At 50.6% G+C, this 15,781-nt stretch overlaps 1 protein-coding gene across 1 annotated transcript; it reads left to right on the forward strand.

Annotated features, from left to right (window-relative positions):
• Nucleotides 1-5,544: 5,544 nt before the first annotated feature.
• Tle7 (TLE family member 7) lies at nt 5,545-15,352 on the forward strand. Its single transcript, XM_055620783.1, has 9 exons — nt 5,545-5,712; nt 12,598-12,707; nt 12,990-13,074; nt 13,407-13,619; nt 13,699-13,940; nt 14,108-14,249; nt 14,388-14,541; nt 14,927-15,000; nt 15,248-15,352. Exons 1-9 carry the CDS (start codon nt 5,545-5,547, stop codon nt 15,350-15,352), a joined length of 1,293 nt encoding a protein of 430 aa, XP_055476758.1.
• Nucleotides 15,353-15,781: the final 429 nt, after the last annotated feature.

Genomic DNA, 15,781 nt, shown 5'->3' on the forward strand with positions numbered 1-15,781 from the left:
CTAGAGAGCTCTCCGGACAAGATCTCATCCCGAAGAGAGACTGAGCCTGGTACTGCAGTCTGGACACCAGCAGAACACAGCAGTCACTGTGGATTGAAGCAGGTTTGTGAGTCCACATGTGACCCCTGCCTGGGGTGGGGGTGGGGACGCACCAGGTACTACTGTGAAGAGTGTTGGAGACTCCAGGAGTATCGCAAGGATTCCTGCTCCTGCCAGCAGCTGGAGAAACCCGAGGGTCCTGAGAAACGCCCCCCCCCATGCCTTGCTGGGCTGGCTTCTCTCCTGTGTGGGCACACACGCTGCATATGCCTGCCATAGGTACAAGGCTTCTCTTCTGCCTCAGTTTGGAGGGCAACAGTACTCCTCCCTTGCTCTGCTGAAAGAGAGAGAGAGTTCTGACAGTAGGGAAGCTGTGACATAGACAGCCCCTGGCCGAAGCTTCTGGCACAATCAGATGCATACAGAGAAGGGCGACGTGGAGCCTATAGAATGGTCACGCTAACAGGGTACACAACATGAGCAACGGGCATATGTCCCTTTGTGCTTTCTGTCCTACCTGCAGTCACCTGTCTGCCAGCACACATATTCTGTTCTCACACACCTGCACAAACAGCCATACCTCGCCCCCACAGACACCCACACACTGGGAGTACCCGCCCAGTTCAGGCTTGCATACATGGCCAGAAGGGACACCTCCAAGAGGCAGCCTCCCCTCTTTTCCCCCAGGGCAACTTCTCAGTTGCCTTCTACCTTTTCCTCCTGCCCAACACCTTTTCTTTCATCTCTTTCTTACCAGCTCTTTTCACTCAGGATCTGCGTGAAAGGAGAATTTAAGGCTTGTGTCACCTGTATGATCCCTAGAGAAACACAACACTGCTGCCATGAGGCATATCTAAGGAAAGACCGTACTCCTCCCACAGCCACAGGCCTGGCCAGGCTCTCCCAGATAGTTCAAATTTTACTGTTCAGAGGCCTGACACTCAGGCCACCTTCAGTGTGCCTCACCTTCCCCTGCCTTCTCTCCCTGTGTGCCTCTCCTCTCCACCTCTCTGTTCTTCCTTCTTCCTTGAAGACCTCCTGCCCCTGCTTCCTGCTTTTGCCCACTCACACCCTCCTTGCTAGTTCTCTCTCATCTCAAACCCCTAGTGGTCTGAACTGTTGGCAGAGCAGACTCTGAGAGGGCCACACATCTCATCTTCCTGAGGTCACACAGGGTCCTAAGTGGACGACACGCTACTTTTTCTGGTGTCTGGTAGAATGACCTGTCTACTGAGGGGTGGGGGAGGGTAGGGACATGTGACAAAGAAGTCTCCTGTAGAGTATATGGAAACCTCTAAGGTCCCACTCATCCTGGACACTGACCAGGAGTTTATTTAAGATGCCCTAGTGTATCTTTGTGAAATGTGAGGTCTCCTTCCTCACTAACGCTTTCTCTATTCTGTGACCTTCTGCACAGTGTCTCCAGATTCTTTTCATTTTGAGATCTTGCTTTAGTTAGGGTTAATATGTGAAGAGAGTATGACCAAAAGCAATTTGGTGGGGGTTTCTACTTACACCTCCAGGTAACAGTCCATCAAACAGTCCATCACAGAGAGAAGTCGGGGAAGGAACTCAAACAGGGCAGGAACCCAGAGGCAGGAGTGGATTCAGAGGCCACAGAGGCATGCTGCTTACTGGCTTGCTCCTCATGGCTTGTTCAGCTGGAAGAGCAGACAGTGCTCTTAACTGCTGAGCCATCTCTCCAGCCCCTCAGCCTGCTTTCTTGAAGCACCCAGGACCACCAGCCCAGGGTTGCACTACCCACAATGGACTTTGCCTTCCCCCAAGAACCACTAATTAAGAAAATACCATACAGGCTTGATTACAGTATGATCTGTAGTCATTTTCTCAATTGAGCTTTGTCTCAGATGACTCTATTTTGTAACATGTTGGTATAAAAACTAGCCAGGACAGACATCTGGACAGAATAAGGACTAAGTTCACTGGCCTCTCATGGTCCAGGACCCAGTTCAGGAGAGAGTGTCCAATCTGGTTCTTAGCCATCTTGCTTTCAGACTGAGATAAACAGAGATAAAGCTACAGAACTATCCCCCCAACACACACCCAGACATTTCTATATATCACACCCAACAGTTTCTATACAATGTTAAATCTCCCAGGACTAAGCCTGGCCATGGTACCTAGTGAAGACCCCCTCTTTTGCCCCTGCACTTATCACTTATTTTGACCCCAGGCTCAAGCCAGATGGGAGCTGGCACCACCAGAGATACAGCTATTGGTTAATCCACTTCAAGATAGACAGCTGGTTTGCTTTTGCTGATAGAGCATCCAAAGAATGTCCTCTCTGAAGAGCCACAGTTCATCATTGTTGCAGTCTCTGACTGAGTCTTCTACTCTTTGGGAGGCCATAAATAGTTCCTGACTGTCTTCTGACAGAATCACCCAGATTCTGCATTGTGGTCTGGATGGATAGGGGTCATGGGAGGACCATCTTTCCCCAGCACTGAGGTCCTCCCCCAGATTCCCGGTACCTGCAGACACCACTTTGCTTACTTGCTTCCTGGGGCCTCTTCGGCAGCATGCCCATGTGAGAGCTGGACAGTGTCCCCCAGACACTGAAAGCCCAGGACAACTCAAGCAATTCACAGGCCTCTCTATCTGTCCCCCACTAAAGACTTTATGGGGTTGTAGCAAAAATATTGTAAGGGAGTCAATCCAAGAAAAGGTAATAATGACACCTCCCAGCACACAGGACCGATTCAATTCTACATACCATGCTGTTATACACAGCAAAGACAGGGACTGCATCTGCTTTCACCTTGTAACGAAATTTCTCAGAACCACCGTTAGCATCTGTTTTATTCTTGAGTAGGTACACAGATAGACATTCAGACAGAAACAAGGGGTGAAGGTGAGCCAGCAGAAAGACAAGGTTTTAAGAGTATGAACACCAATACATACTCAGACCTAGCTGTAAAAGGAAGGTAAAAGGCAGGTGGCTGTTCTAGAAAGCAGGTTGGCAGTTGTCACCAGGAACTGCCACTGTGTAGGCATTATCACAGCCAGGCAGACCATGTGCCCCCCCCCCCGGTCTCCTGCATTAGCTTCAAGTGTGTAGGGCTATGAAAAGATTGAGCTCCAACAGGTTTTACATAGTTGTCAAATTTATTCCCCAGAATCAGAGGACAGTTGGGGAAAAACATTTAAAAACTCATAAAAGCATTGTTTTGCCTATATCCTACTTTTTGGATTTCTTATTTCTTTGTACACAGCTGAGGTTGGAGAAGTGCCTCCATATCTCCAGGTCCCCATTTTATCATGTGCAAAGTGGGATGGTGGTAGGTTCTGCTTCCCAAGTGTGGTGGTGAAGATCAATTATCTGCTGCACAGTTGTGTATGCACACAGATGTGTACACACACACACACACACACACACACACAGAGTCCGAGTCTCTCTTCCATTGGCATAAAGATGTACACACAAACTCTGCCACAGACAGTGTTCTCCAAAGACTCCTAGAAACACAATACACCACAGCCCCGAAGCATGCCTGTTATGATCTTACACCTTCAGCCACCAATCCTGGCCAAGGGTCCTGCCCTCAGTGCTTCAAAGAAGCCATCTCTGTCAGCTGCTGACACGTACAAGACTTCAGTGGAGTGTCTCAGGTATGCCATTGTATAAATCAACTCTCTCCTGGGCCTCCTGGGAGCTGGGGATAGATAGAAAGAAGCCCTGTCTTCTTCATCATACCTTGGAGAAAGGAGCAGGACCCTCCCTTCTCTTGGCCACTTGTGGTGCTGGCCTGAGTAGTTTCCTTCCATACACTATGAGACCCAGAGAGGCCCTAAGCTGTGGGTCCACATCCTTAGTTTACTTATGAAGAAACAGACTCAGAGATAGATGGGGCACCCTCTTGTCACATAGCAAAGCAATAGCTCATGTGTCTCTAATCCATGGCAGGGAAGAGAGCAGATGAAACATTCCATCATGTAGGAAGCTCCTTAAGCAGAAAGACCAACAACTCAAAGTAGCTTCAGGAAGTTCCTAAAACTGAGCAGATTCACTAGGGCCTCCCTCTGCAATAAAAGCTGAACATCCCTGAACTGCAAAGAAGACTCTAAGACCAGACCAGCTCCCTGAAAGAAGTAGAAACCAGCCAAGCTGTCTGGAAGAGGTGTAGACCATCTGAGGCACCAGGAAGGGACTCTCTTCAGCCTGTTGAGCTTTCTGCAGGTTGTATAGTATGCTCTAGCTTCCAAGCTTTGTGAGCTGTCACTCACACTGGGGTGGGCTTTGGTCGATGCAGCTGTCCTTCCGTTGTTTCTGCTCTTGTAAATAACCACAATAAAACCCACTGGTTCACCACGTTGGACTTGTGATCTACCGTGGGCTCCCTAGGTGTGTGTGTTGTGTCTCCCCAGAAAGAAGCCAGAAAATGTTCTGTCTCACAACAGATGGCTAGGGCGTGTTCCACCTATATCAGCTCATGGTCAGCTGCTGCTGGTGTCTGGGCTGAAGTCGGAGTAGACCAGGAATCCCCCAGCCCTGCTTCCTCCTTCCTCAACACAGATGTAGTGTTGAGGCACAAACCCAAGAGCACTGAAATCAGACTGTCTGATGTCCCAGGTCTGCCACTAATGGAAACCTGTGTAAACTTGGGGCTCAGAGTCTTGGCAAATATGAGGAACTGGCTATTCCAGGGCCTCTGGAAGGCCATGCTTTGATGGCCAGGGATGTTTTCTCCCTCTCCGTAGGTTTGTAACTGTCCAGGACTGGTCTCTTGGCTCAGGCCCCAGAGATGGGCAGGTTGAAGAAAGCGATTTTCACCCGCAAAAGCTCAAGCCCTCAAGCCTCATCACCAGGCAGAGTACCCAGCCATAGCTGTTCAATTCCAGTAGACGCCTTACAACGACAACCAGGAGCCTCAGCCGCAAAGACTCTTAGTTTCTACACTGTAACATTTCTCACCTGGAGCTGGCCCAGATGGGCACCTGTTACAATCTTCTTCCTTTGTCTGTATCAATACATCTGTTTCAGGAGTGGAGGGTGCCCTCCTACCGGGTGCCCTCCCACCCAAACCTGTCGCCCTCAGAAAACACCTGGACATACTTGAGTCTGAGAGGGGCTTCTGGGAAAACTCTCCCCTGGGCCCCCTGCCTCTGAAATCTCCCCACCCTCCAAGATGACTTGCCCACTCTTGTCTGCTGTTGCCTGGCCTGACCAGGAACTGAGGAGCATTCCGTTCTATTCCAGAATGCCTGTCAGCCCCTTCCGCTTAGTCAAGAATCGGACAACGGGAAACGAGCTGATCCTGGCCTTTTCCGGCATAAGCACGCAGCCACTAGGTTGGGCAAGGTCCCTGTTTTCTTTAGTCCCACACACTACAGATCAGGTGGAGCACCGTCCAGGCCTCCTGGGGACTCCCTGCTAAGGCCTGAACCAGTTGGGTAGGCGGGAGTCATCGGCTTATTCTTTTGTCTACCAGATCAGAGCCTCCTTCCTGCTCCAGTTTCATCTACCATAGCAGGGCGGGTCTTCAAATGGCTGCCATGTTCCTGAGGTGTGGCTCCCACCCCCTATCGGCCGCGGAAATCCCACCCACCCTCAGTCCAAGCCCAGCCTCCAGGAAGCCTCCCTCAACTGCACACTGTCCCAAGTGTCTCCTGTGGCGGCCCCCAAGCCCCCCCAGAGACTCGCAGCCAGTCACGGTAAGAGACTAGTCTGTCGTCGACCCCTGCGTGTCTTTACCTCCCCATCCCACACCCGGGCTGGGGCCGCCCATGTGTCACCAGAGTGTGGGCTTCCGAGGGCCCCTCCCAGCGCAGGCCCGAGGCGCATGCACCCAGCTGCACAGCTCCAGCCATTGTCAGGGGGCCTCCTGCAGGGCTTGTCCGAGCCCGCTGCCGGCGTCGTGGTGCAAGGGGGACAGGGACAGGAGCGTTGTGTGCGGGTCCAGGGATGCCCTGCACGGGGGAGGAGGGCGGGCGGAGCAGCCATTAGGAGCCGCCTTCCGTTCTTGCTGCCTCCTTGTGGAGCAAGTCGCTCGGCCGCTTCCAGCAGGGCGGGAAGCAAGTCGCCAAGTCACCGGCATGAGGCCACCAGGCCCCCTCGGCCACACGAAGGCTCTCTCTCTCTCTCTCTCTCTCTCTCTCTCTGGCCTGTACCTGAGGAGAAGCCCTTCAGCAGCTGCCTCAGCTCCAGGAGCCCAGAGCAGGAGGGACTGAGGTGGCGGTGGGAATTTGACTCCGGGGTCTCCTAAGGCCGGGAGACGGAAGAGGTGGCGGAGACCCGAGGGCTGCAGGGATGGCCGAGCGGAGCGCAGCACCCTTTGGCCCACCTCATCCTCCTTCAAGAGGGCAGCAGTCCAGGGACGAAACGGCTCTCAGTCGGAGGAGCTCACAAGAAGAGCCGCGATGAGGGGTGTCGCCTCAAGGCTCCCAAAGTGACAGCCCAAGGCTTTTCTCAAAGAAAAAAAAAAAAAAAAAAAGGAGAATTCTGGACAGAAACGGGACCGTAGGATTCGGAATGCGAGTGTTCAACCTTGTGTGAGAGGCAACCGCCATCATCGCGCTTGACTGAAAGGAGACGCGATAAGGGACTGGAGAGTTGGAGGTTCCCGATGATATCAAAGGACCAGACGAATAGTGAGGTGAAGAGTGACGGGTGGCCTGGTCCAAAGTCGCCCCTTCCTCCTGAACACTGCTCAGTGCAAAAGCCACCACACGCCTCTGCGTCTCCTCACCCCCCAGTCTGTGACCGCAGCCTCTTCTTTACCGCCCTCTGACTTCTGGGCTTGGAACTGCAGGTGTTCGCACGGTGTCTCAGGAGGAGAAGGAAGTGTTTGTTACCTGTGGATATTATCGTCTACACATTTTCATCAACAGGTGTCTAGGTGACTCGGGGGCACTGTGTTGAAAGAGATGCTCCCAGGGTGGGGGATGGAAGAGGAAAGGCGGGGTGGTGTTGTCGATGCTCTGAGCATAGCCCTCTAGTGAACTGCACAGGAACCGCAAGAGCCTTATGGGTGGAAATTCGATTTGAGCTGCAGCACACGGGCCCACCGGTGGGCACAGCCTCAAATGAAAGTCGGCAGGCCAATGATCTTGATTCTGGTATCCCATAGCTGTTGGGGTACCTGCACCTCTGAGTACCTCATTTTGACTGTATTCCCTGGACAGGGGGAATCAATAGCTGAGTGGCTTCTCCTAGGGTGTAAAGGTAAGAAACCACAGGCCAAACTACCTGGAGTTCACTGGATAGAGAGGAAGAAGGCTCGAGATAGTAAGACTTACAGGTCTTTAACTCCTTCTTGCTTTTTTTCCTTCTTATAAAATACATATAACGACATGAAACTCACCATTTTAACTCTACAAAATGTACACGCCGATGACGTCACAGCGTCAAGAAACACTATCATCATTTCCCGGTTTTAGAACCTTTTCATCATCCCAGGTTACCAGCCTGAACCTCAGTTTCCCCGTCTGAAAACTGAACTGGCAATAAGCAGCTTTCCCAAGAATGGAGGAGCTGCAATCAAAGTTCTGTCTCTGGAGGAGGAGTTGGCCAGCTCTGGAGTGGATAGATGAGGGAAGTGGGCAAGACCCCTAGATCTGTGAGAACATCGGTGATGCCAGGTTCCAAGTACATAAATATTTATTTGGGGCTCAGTGATCATTAGGGGCCTCAGAGAGACACAGGTGGTGTTAGTGTTGGGGCGGCCCCCTGCGGCCAGTGAGGGCAGCCTTGAGGCCAGGATCTCTGCGCAGGGCAGAGAGTCTTGATCGTGATACTTTGTCAACTGTCCCAGCCTACTCTTATGGCTACCTGTGAGAAAGATTATGTGTCAGGAAATTGAGGTTCCGGAGGAGCAGAACTTGCTCACAGTCACAAACTGGCAGTAGCTGAGATGGTATAGGACTGGAGGGGGGGTTAGAATACTGAACTGGGACCTTTGACCATAGGACAACAAGGATGAGAAGAGCAAACACACACACACACACACACACACACACACCAGACCATGTATGTATCATGTATAAGGAACTCTTATGGCTCAATAAAGCACTTTCAGACATTTTAAAAAGTCCTGGAGGGTCTGAAGAGGTATCTTAGTGGTTAAGAGCATTGGCTGCTCTCTTCCCGAGGACTCAGGCTTGATTCCCGTCACCCCCACGGAGGCTCACAGCCATCTCATAACTTCAGTACCAGAGGATCCGATGCCCTCTTCCGGCCTGTGGGCACTGCACATGCGGTGCACAGGCACACAAACAGCCAAAATACCCCAACACGTTGTTAAAAGTAAGCTCCCAGAGCAAAAACTAGACTACCACTCCAATGGAGATGTTGCAACAAGGCACAGCTTCACTCTTGATCAAGACAGTGTGCGTGGAAGAGAAGACTCTCCAAGACAGGAGGCGCACTTGGTTCTTCTTCTAATGCAGCAGTGACTGTCTTTTCCCCAGTGGCTAGGGTCTGATCCCACGGTCTCCTGAGGTTGTCTGGTTGTAGACAGTGAAGAGGAAATGAAGTCAACTTTAATCTGAGAATGCAGCAGGGTCTTTGTGTAAACTAAGGATTTTACCAGGTGAGGGATTAAAACATAAAATTCTTAGAAGGTAGTGGAGATAAACCTTTAATGCCAGCACCCAGTAGACAGAGGTAAGTGGATCTTCATGAGTTCAAAACCAGCCTGGTCTACTGAGGCAGTTCTGGGCTAACCAAGGCTACACCAGGAGACCTTGTCTCAAACAACTCTAGAACCATTCACATGCCTTACAACAGAAGAGAAAACTATGCCAGGTGTGGTGGTCACCCATGTTTAATCCCAGCGCTGAGGAAGCAGAGGCAAGTGGATCTCTTGAATTCAAGGTCTGCCAGGCCAACCAGAGCTACACAGTGAGATCCTGTCTCAAAAAACCAAAACAAGCTGAAAAAGATTTGAATTCCTTGTCCTAAATACAAGTTTTGTAGTATTTGATAGAAAAAGACCCATTTATTTGTTCTTACAACATTAAAAACAGTCCCCTGGGCTTGGATTTGTATTCTGGTCTTAGTCAAGACTCTGTGGGGTTCTACGTGTTGTCTCCTCACCATCAATTCTTATGCTTCCGAACTGGGGACAAAACCCAGGCCCTGTGTGTCTCACTGTGTGTTTTCTGTTGACAATCAATAAAGAGATAATTTACCAAAAGATGGATTGGGTCAGAACAGGGGTTTATGTAAAGTTCCCTCCTGGGGATGTTTTAGAGCCGGCTATGAGAAGCAGTGTGTCACTTTATGGAAAACCCATTGACCCTTTCTAGAAGTGCTTTCCTCCAAGGGCTTCAGTGACCACAGGCACAGCCTCCTCTTTTACACAGGAGCCCCTCAGGAATGTGGGCTCGGCCTGGGCCTGGTCTCTGCTCCCTGGCACAAGCTCGACTCATAGTGCACAGAAGCATCTATTTGATACACAAGTGAGCAGGGACCGTCATTCCTAGATGAGGGACAAGCATGAGCCAAAGCCTGAGGGTGGGGTCATGCACCCAGAAAACTGCAGGTCAGGTCAAGTATGGCAGGACCAGGGAACAGGAGGTGAGTACCACTTCGCCACTGTTGTCACCCAAACGACCACAATAACATTGCTGCTACTATTACCATCAGTTTTGCAACCATTTTTTTTGCAACCACTAGCACCACCATCACCGCAACAACACTGTCACCATCTACAATCATCACTACCAACCACCACTTCTACCTCATCACTGTTCCATCCCCACCACCAACACTGTCTCGGTCACTGCTCCCATCCCGATATCACCAATCATTCCCGTTTCTAATCATCACAGCCATCTCTCCTAACCCACGATCTTCATCACCAAGCACTCGGTGAAAAGTACGGATTCTCTGCCCCTGACCTCTTGCGTCAGAATTTCTGGGATGTGGGGCTGCCAAACTCATCAAGCCTTCCAGAGGGCTCTGATGGATTGCTCAGACTTAAGAATCCCTAGACAAGACAGCCACAGAAAATGCAAGACTTCTCTAGAGGTTAATTTCAGAATCTCTGGTAAAAGGGACAGGCGGGATGACAGAACAGGGAGAAAGAGAGGGGGATGACCCCTTCTTTCTGCTAATTTCCTGTTACTGGCTTGCTGAAGATCTCCCCTAGGAGCAAAGGGAATTCACCTAGAGGTCAGAATTAGACAGCTAGTGCCTTTTAACTAAATACTGGGTCTTACAGGTCAGCAGAAACCCAGAGGCTTATCCCCTGAAGTTTCTCATGCTATGTGCTGAATTTATATGGAGAGATTCCTGCCTAAGTTCTCCACCAAAACACAAGAGCTCAGCACAAGCGTGGCCACACCCTGATACTGACCAGCCATTCAGGAGCCAGACACCTGACTGGGTTCTCACCCAGGGCTTCAGTATTTGTTAGGCCTTTGTTTAACCGAGTGCTAGCCACCCCCACCCTCCACACACACACACACAAGGCCCCAACCCTCCATGTGTGGAAGAGTGGATCCAGGCCTAGTGGGGTCTTTACTCTCCCACTTTCAATCTCTAGGCTTTGACCAGGCTTCTGAGGTGAGTTTTGCACCCAGAGTACTTGTGAGTGCAGGATTGCTTGATCTTGGAGAGAAGAGAGGGGGAACCTGTGGCTTGTCTCCTTCAAAAGCCTTGTCTTATTTTTATGGCGAAAGCCTGGTTAATGTGACGTCGGAAGCCCTGCTAAAGTAGTTTCATTGACTTTAAGCTTCACCCAACTTCCATAAGAGGACTTGGCAGCAGGAACCCACTCATTTGGGACCCTCAAGGTGCGGGTGGGCTGTACTCCTCTGCTCCTTCTCACCAGGGCTGAACTGGCACCGAGTGTCCCTAGTTAAAGGAAGTCTGATGCCTCTCCGAGAAAACGTGTTTCGGGAACAAACGACAGAACTAATTAAGAATCACGAGGGTGATGATTTCGGGAAGATGAACAGTCCTTTGGCCCCTGGTTCAGCAGTTTCTAACATGGGTTGAAGCATCCCCAAAGAAGAAAAAGCCATACCAGGTCTTGTGACTAATCCCCTTCCCTTCCTTGTTCCTATGTTCCCATTTCTATATTGGAAACACAGCTATTCTTCTTAATCTCTTGTACATGTGTAAAATATATGAAAATAAATTCTAATGTTCATCCTCTCTCCTACAAATATATTTTGAACATTGTTCTGAGCTTTTGCAACAACCCCCTCATCTTATACCATAAAATGTTCTATGTCTGTGAATATGTTCTTACGATCTAATTTTTAACCACTGTGTACTATTCCACTATGAGGGTAGATTTCCTCTTGCCTTAGGGGTTTGGGTACATTGGGGGATGAACCACGTTTGAAATGGGTATGTCCAAATTAAAGGGTGAATTTGTTTTTGTTTTTGTTTTTTTTTTTTTTTTGTCTACATGGCAACACAGTCCATGTCTGCAAAAGTTAGTTGTCAATCTTTCGAGGACTTACACTGAAAGAGGTGTTGGAGAACATTCTGAACAGACTGTGCAATATACCTGATTTTTCTTTTGCCTCCGTTCCCTGCATGTGTGTGTGCTTCTCTGGGTGGAGGTGTGTGTGTGTGTGCAGGTATGTGTGTGTACATGTGTGAATGTGTGTGGGGCCAGAGGCCGATGTCAGCTGTCTTCCTCAACTAAGTCCCATCTTTTTTTAAAAATTGCTTTTATTGGGTGAAAGTGTGTGTGTGTGTGTGTGTGTATTGTGTGTGTGTGTGTGTGTGTGTGTGTGTGACTATGAGTGTGCACATGCTACATGCAGAGCACATGAAGAGGCCAGAGGACAGCTTTTCGGAAGTTGACTCTCTTCTTAGAGGCAGGGTCTCTCTGTGTCTGTTGCAATACCGTATACTCCCGGGCAGCTGGTCTTCTGGCTTCTGATTAATTCCCACTTCTGAATAGTTCCCACTTCCCATCTTGCTGTAGAAGTGTTGAGATTATAGATGTGCGCTACCACATCTGGACTTTTAAACAGGCTTGAGGATTGAAGTCAGGCCATCAGGTTATCGGAGACCATTCTTCTGGCCCTTCTCCTTATTTTCATTTCTTTCGAGACAGGGTTTCTCACTAAGCCCTGATCTTACCAATTCAGGTAGAGTGGCTGACCAACAAGCCCCAGGGATCCTCTGTCGCCACCTTCCTGGCACCAGGATTACAGTTTCATGTTTGGTTTTTGTTTTTGTTTTTTTATTTTCCCGTGGCGGCTGGGAATCTGCACTCAGATTCTCACGCTTGGTGCATCAAGTGTTTACCGATGAAGCTATTTCGCCAGCCCTTCTCTGTTCTCTTCTGTAGTACAGGAGATCAGGATGAATGGGGAACCCAGGATCTGTTTGCTGGGTCCCTAGAGACAGATGGTTCATTTACTTGATTGACTCGAGAACATGAGTGAAGAGAAGGAGGACTCATTCAGGACACTCAGAATTTATGATGAAACAGAGGAGATAAAGAAGATGCCAGAAAGCTCTGGTGTTTTTCCTCATCACGGGCAACAAGAGCAACACCAAATGACAGTGCGCAGGGAATGCTCCAGCTGCCCCCATGTCCCTCAATACAGCGTGACCCTGTTTGTGAGGAGATGCACAGTATGACCCAGCAACGGTGGGATCCCCAGGCCCAGGACGCATCTGGGCTCCAGCCCATGTGGTTTTCAGAGGCAGAACCAGAAGGAGGAATCGGCTCAAGGTAAGGCTGTAATGAGCAAGGCTGGGCAGTGATGGACTGTCCTGGGCAGAGAGGGGCTTGGCATCAAGTTCTGCACTTCATGCTAGCTTCTTTTTTTTCCCACCCCTCTGTCATAGCTTTCCACTAGGAACCACTGGTAAGTTCTGGCTGTGACAATGTGGGTAGGGAGGGGGAGTGGCCCAAGCTGGATCCCAGATGGTGGACGAGGTGCCCGGTTTGGTGTCATGAGAGCACTTTCCTTCTGACCTTGTGTCTCTGTTGCCGGGATACCCTGTCCACGAGAGGTGGGTGTGGCTGTCTCCCTGCAGGCCAGTTCTGTTCTTCGTCCTTGCCCAACCGAGAAGTCTGGTCATTCCTCAAAGCCATTGTGAGTACTTCAATGTTACGTTTTCAACACTCAGGCATCTCCCTTCTCTCCCACCCACCCTCTGATGGAGAAGTGGTGCGTTTGCACACCCCTGTTCCCTTTCTCTTAGGTAGCGGTGGCCTGGGATACCCCCTTCTTAATGAGGCTACCCTCCTCATTGTTCTATCGCTCTGATAAGTAGGCCCTTTATCCCACAGCGTCACTTCTTCAGGAGATGTGACAGTATGACTCGGGGACCCCGGAGCCAAACCCTTATGAGGAAGCTTTGGAATTTGGGGAGTAGGGGCAGAGCAGACTTGCCCCCTTGGCCGACCAGTCAGTCCTCTCTCCAGCCTTCAATTCCAGATGAGGCCGTGGTCAAGCAGAAGTCCCCACACAGTTCCTGGAGGGTTGGCACTCTCCGCCATGGGAAGCGAGTCAACGCCATCGCCATCAGCAGTGTCCCACGCCACGTGTACACGTGTGGCACTGGCTACATTAGGGTGTGGGATGAAAACGCATTGCACGCTTCAGACAGTGCCCCCCAGGCCCAGATGGACTTTCAGGTGAGGCGCTGTCGGTCAGGTTGAGGGTGGTCAGACAGCACCGCAAAGGGTATTGACAGCACGTGTTCTCCCCCGCCAGGACCCTCGGAATCGTGTCCTCACGTGCAAGCTGTTCCCGGATGAGCAGAGCCTGATCACAGGGGGAATGGCCAGGGCACTAACTCTCTGGGACCTGGCACCCACCCCCCAAATCAGGGCCCAGATGGCCTCCACGGGCCCCATGTGCTACTCCTTGGCCCTTTCCTCTGATGCCCACATCTGCTTGGCATCTTTCAAAGGATTCGTGGAGATTTGGGATGTGCAGAACCAAATCTTGATCAGGTAGGACCCGCTCTCCAGAGCCATCATGAGACCCTCCCTCCATTTTCCCTTCTTGGCAGTAGGGCTATGCCACACAGCCTGGAAGGTACATCTAGGGACTTTATAACAGCACAGTTTCTGGGCTGGGGCAGACATTTCTGAAGAGCTGTGAGTCATTTCCCCACCAGGAAACACGACGTGCCCCCGTATGCATCACGCTGTGTGGATATCACGGGCTTTAAGTTCTGGACAGGTGGTGAAGACACCATCCTCTATTCCTGGGACCTCAGGAGCTACCAGAAGTTGCAGCAACACAACTTATGCCACGAGGTGCCTGCTTGGGTGCCTTCAGGACCGAGTTCAACCCCAGGGTGGAGGCTTGGGTATGGGCACGGGTTGGTGAATTTGAGGCTGGGTCTTGAGTTGGGGTACTGGCAATCTTACATGCTGACCCAAGTCTCCCCACAGATCCTCAGCATTACCCATGACCCCAGTGAGGAATGGGTACTGGCAGGCTTGAAGATGAGCGATGTCGTCATCCTCCATGCTCACCGGGAGGAGAAGTATAAAGCTGTGGTCCAAAGATACACTCAACACCACAACCTCAAGTTCGCATCTTGTGGTGAGTCAGAAGCCAGGAGGCCACCACGGGTTGCAATCTCCTTTCTTCTGCTCACTCTCCTTTCCTTACGCTTCCCTTTATCGCAGGGGCTTTCCTGCGATATTAGAATGAAGCCTGAAGGTTCAGGTAGACAGACACTGCAGGAGTTCTTTCTCATGGGTCTCTTGTTCAGGAATAACTCACCGTGTCCATGTCCTGGGTATGGGAGGAAGGTGGCAGCCAATCAGGGAAGGCCTTGGGCCATGCATCTGGTTTGCCTAAGGCAGGCTAACCAAGGCAGAGAAGATAGTGCTCTCTCCCTAGTCTCCTCGAGGATAGCTGGACTCAGAACGCAGGCTCAGTCTCTGACTCATCGTGCACCCCTCTCTGCTCTGCCCCTTGGCAGGGACCTATTTTGTGGCCACGTTGGATGATATGATCCACTGCTTAGCGGCGCCCTCTCTGAGAAGGTTGTTCCAGGTACGGAGGTGCCTGGGGGGTGTACATGCTGAGACACTCAGAGCGTGTGGGTCCAGATCCCTTCTTGATGGGGTCTGAGAGAGAACTGGAAAGTGCTGCTGAGGTGGCATTCTATGGTGGGAAGGGGCTGAGGACACCTTGGGCTCTGTCCGTCACTTAGGGAAGCCTGGGTCTACCTGCCCCTTGAAACCTCAAGTCCCCATGTCTGCAAGCCCTAACCCTTTATGCCCATCCCCTCTCTTTCTAGGCAGAGGAGTGTTATGACATTCTGTGTTGTGATGTGTCCTCTGATAATCAGTATCTGGTCACGGGCTCCAAGGAAAATGCCACAGTATACCAGCTCTTATACTGAAGATTGTGGGCTGTGGTCCTGCCGGTGAAGACCCAGAAGGATCAGACCATGTGCGCTCACAGTCCTGGACATCTTCAACATCTGCCTCCCTCTACTTCAGCCCTGTGGTTGGTTGGCTGTACTCCCAGGCTTTGATTACATAGCTTAGGGGATTTTCCTTTTTTTTTTTTTTCCCATCCCCTATCACTGGTTTCTGTGTTTTGGTGGTTAACTTTATGAGATATGGCTTTGGAATTAATAAAAGAGAGCAAAACACAGAATAACCTGCTCGTGTGTTTCAGGTAACAAATTTACAGTAATGGTTTATTTCTCTCCGTGTTTGGTGAGTGGGGGCCTGCCGTTTTTCTGGGGTGGATCTAGTAGGTACTCTCCTGGTACTGTGATAGAAGAGTCTGACCAGAAAGCAACTTAGAGGAGAAAGGTTTCATT

The sequence above is a fragment of the Psammomys obesus genome, unplaced genomic scaffold (assembly GCF_907164565.1).
Source record: "Psammomys obesus unplaced genomic scaffold, mPsaObe1.curated_primary_1811, whole genome shotgun sequence".
Lineage (NCBI taxonomy): Eukaryota > Metazoa > Chordata > Mammalia > Rodentia > Muridae > Psammomys > Psammomys obesus.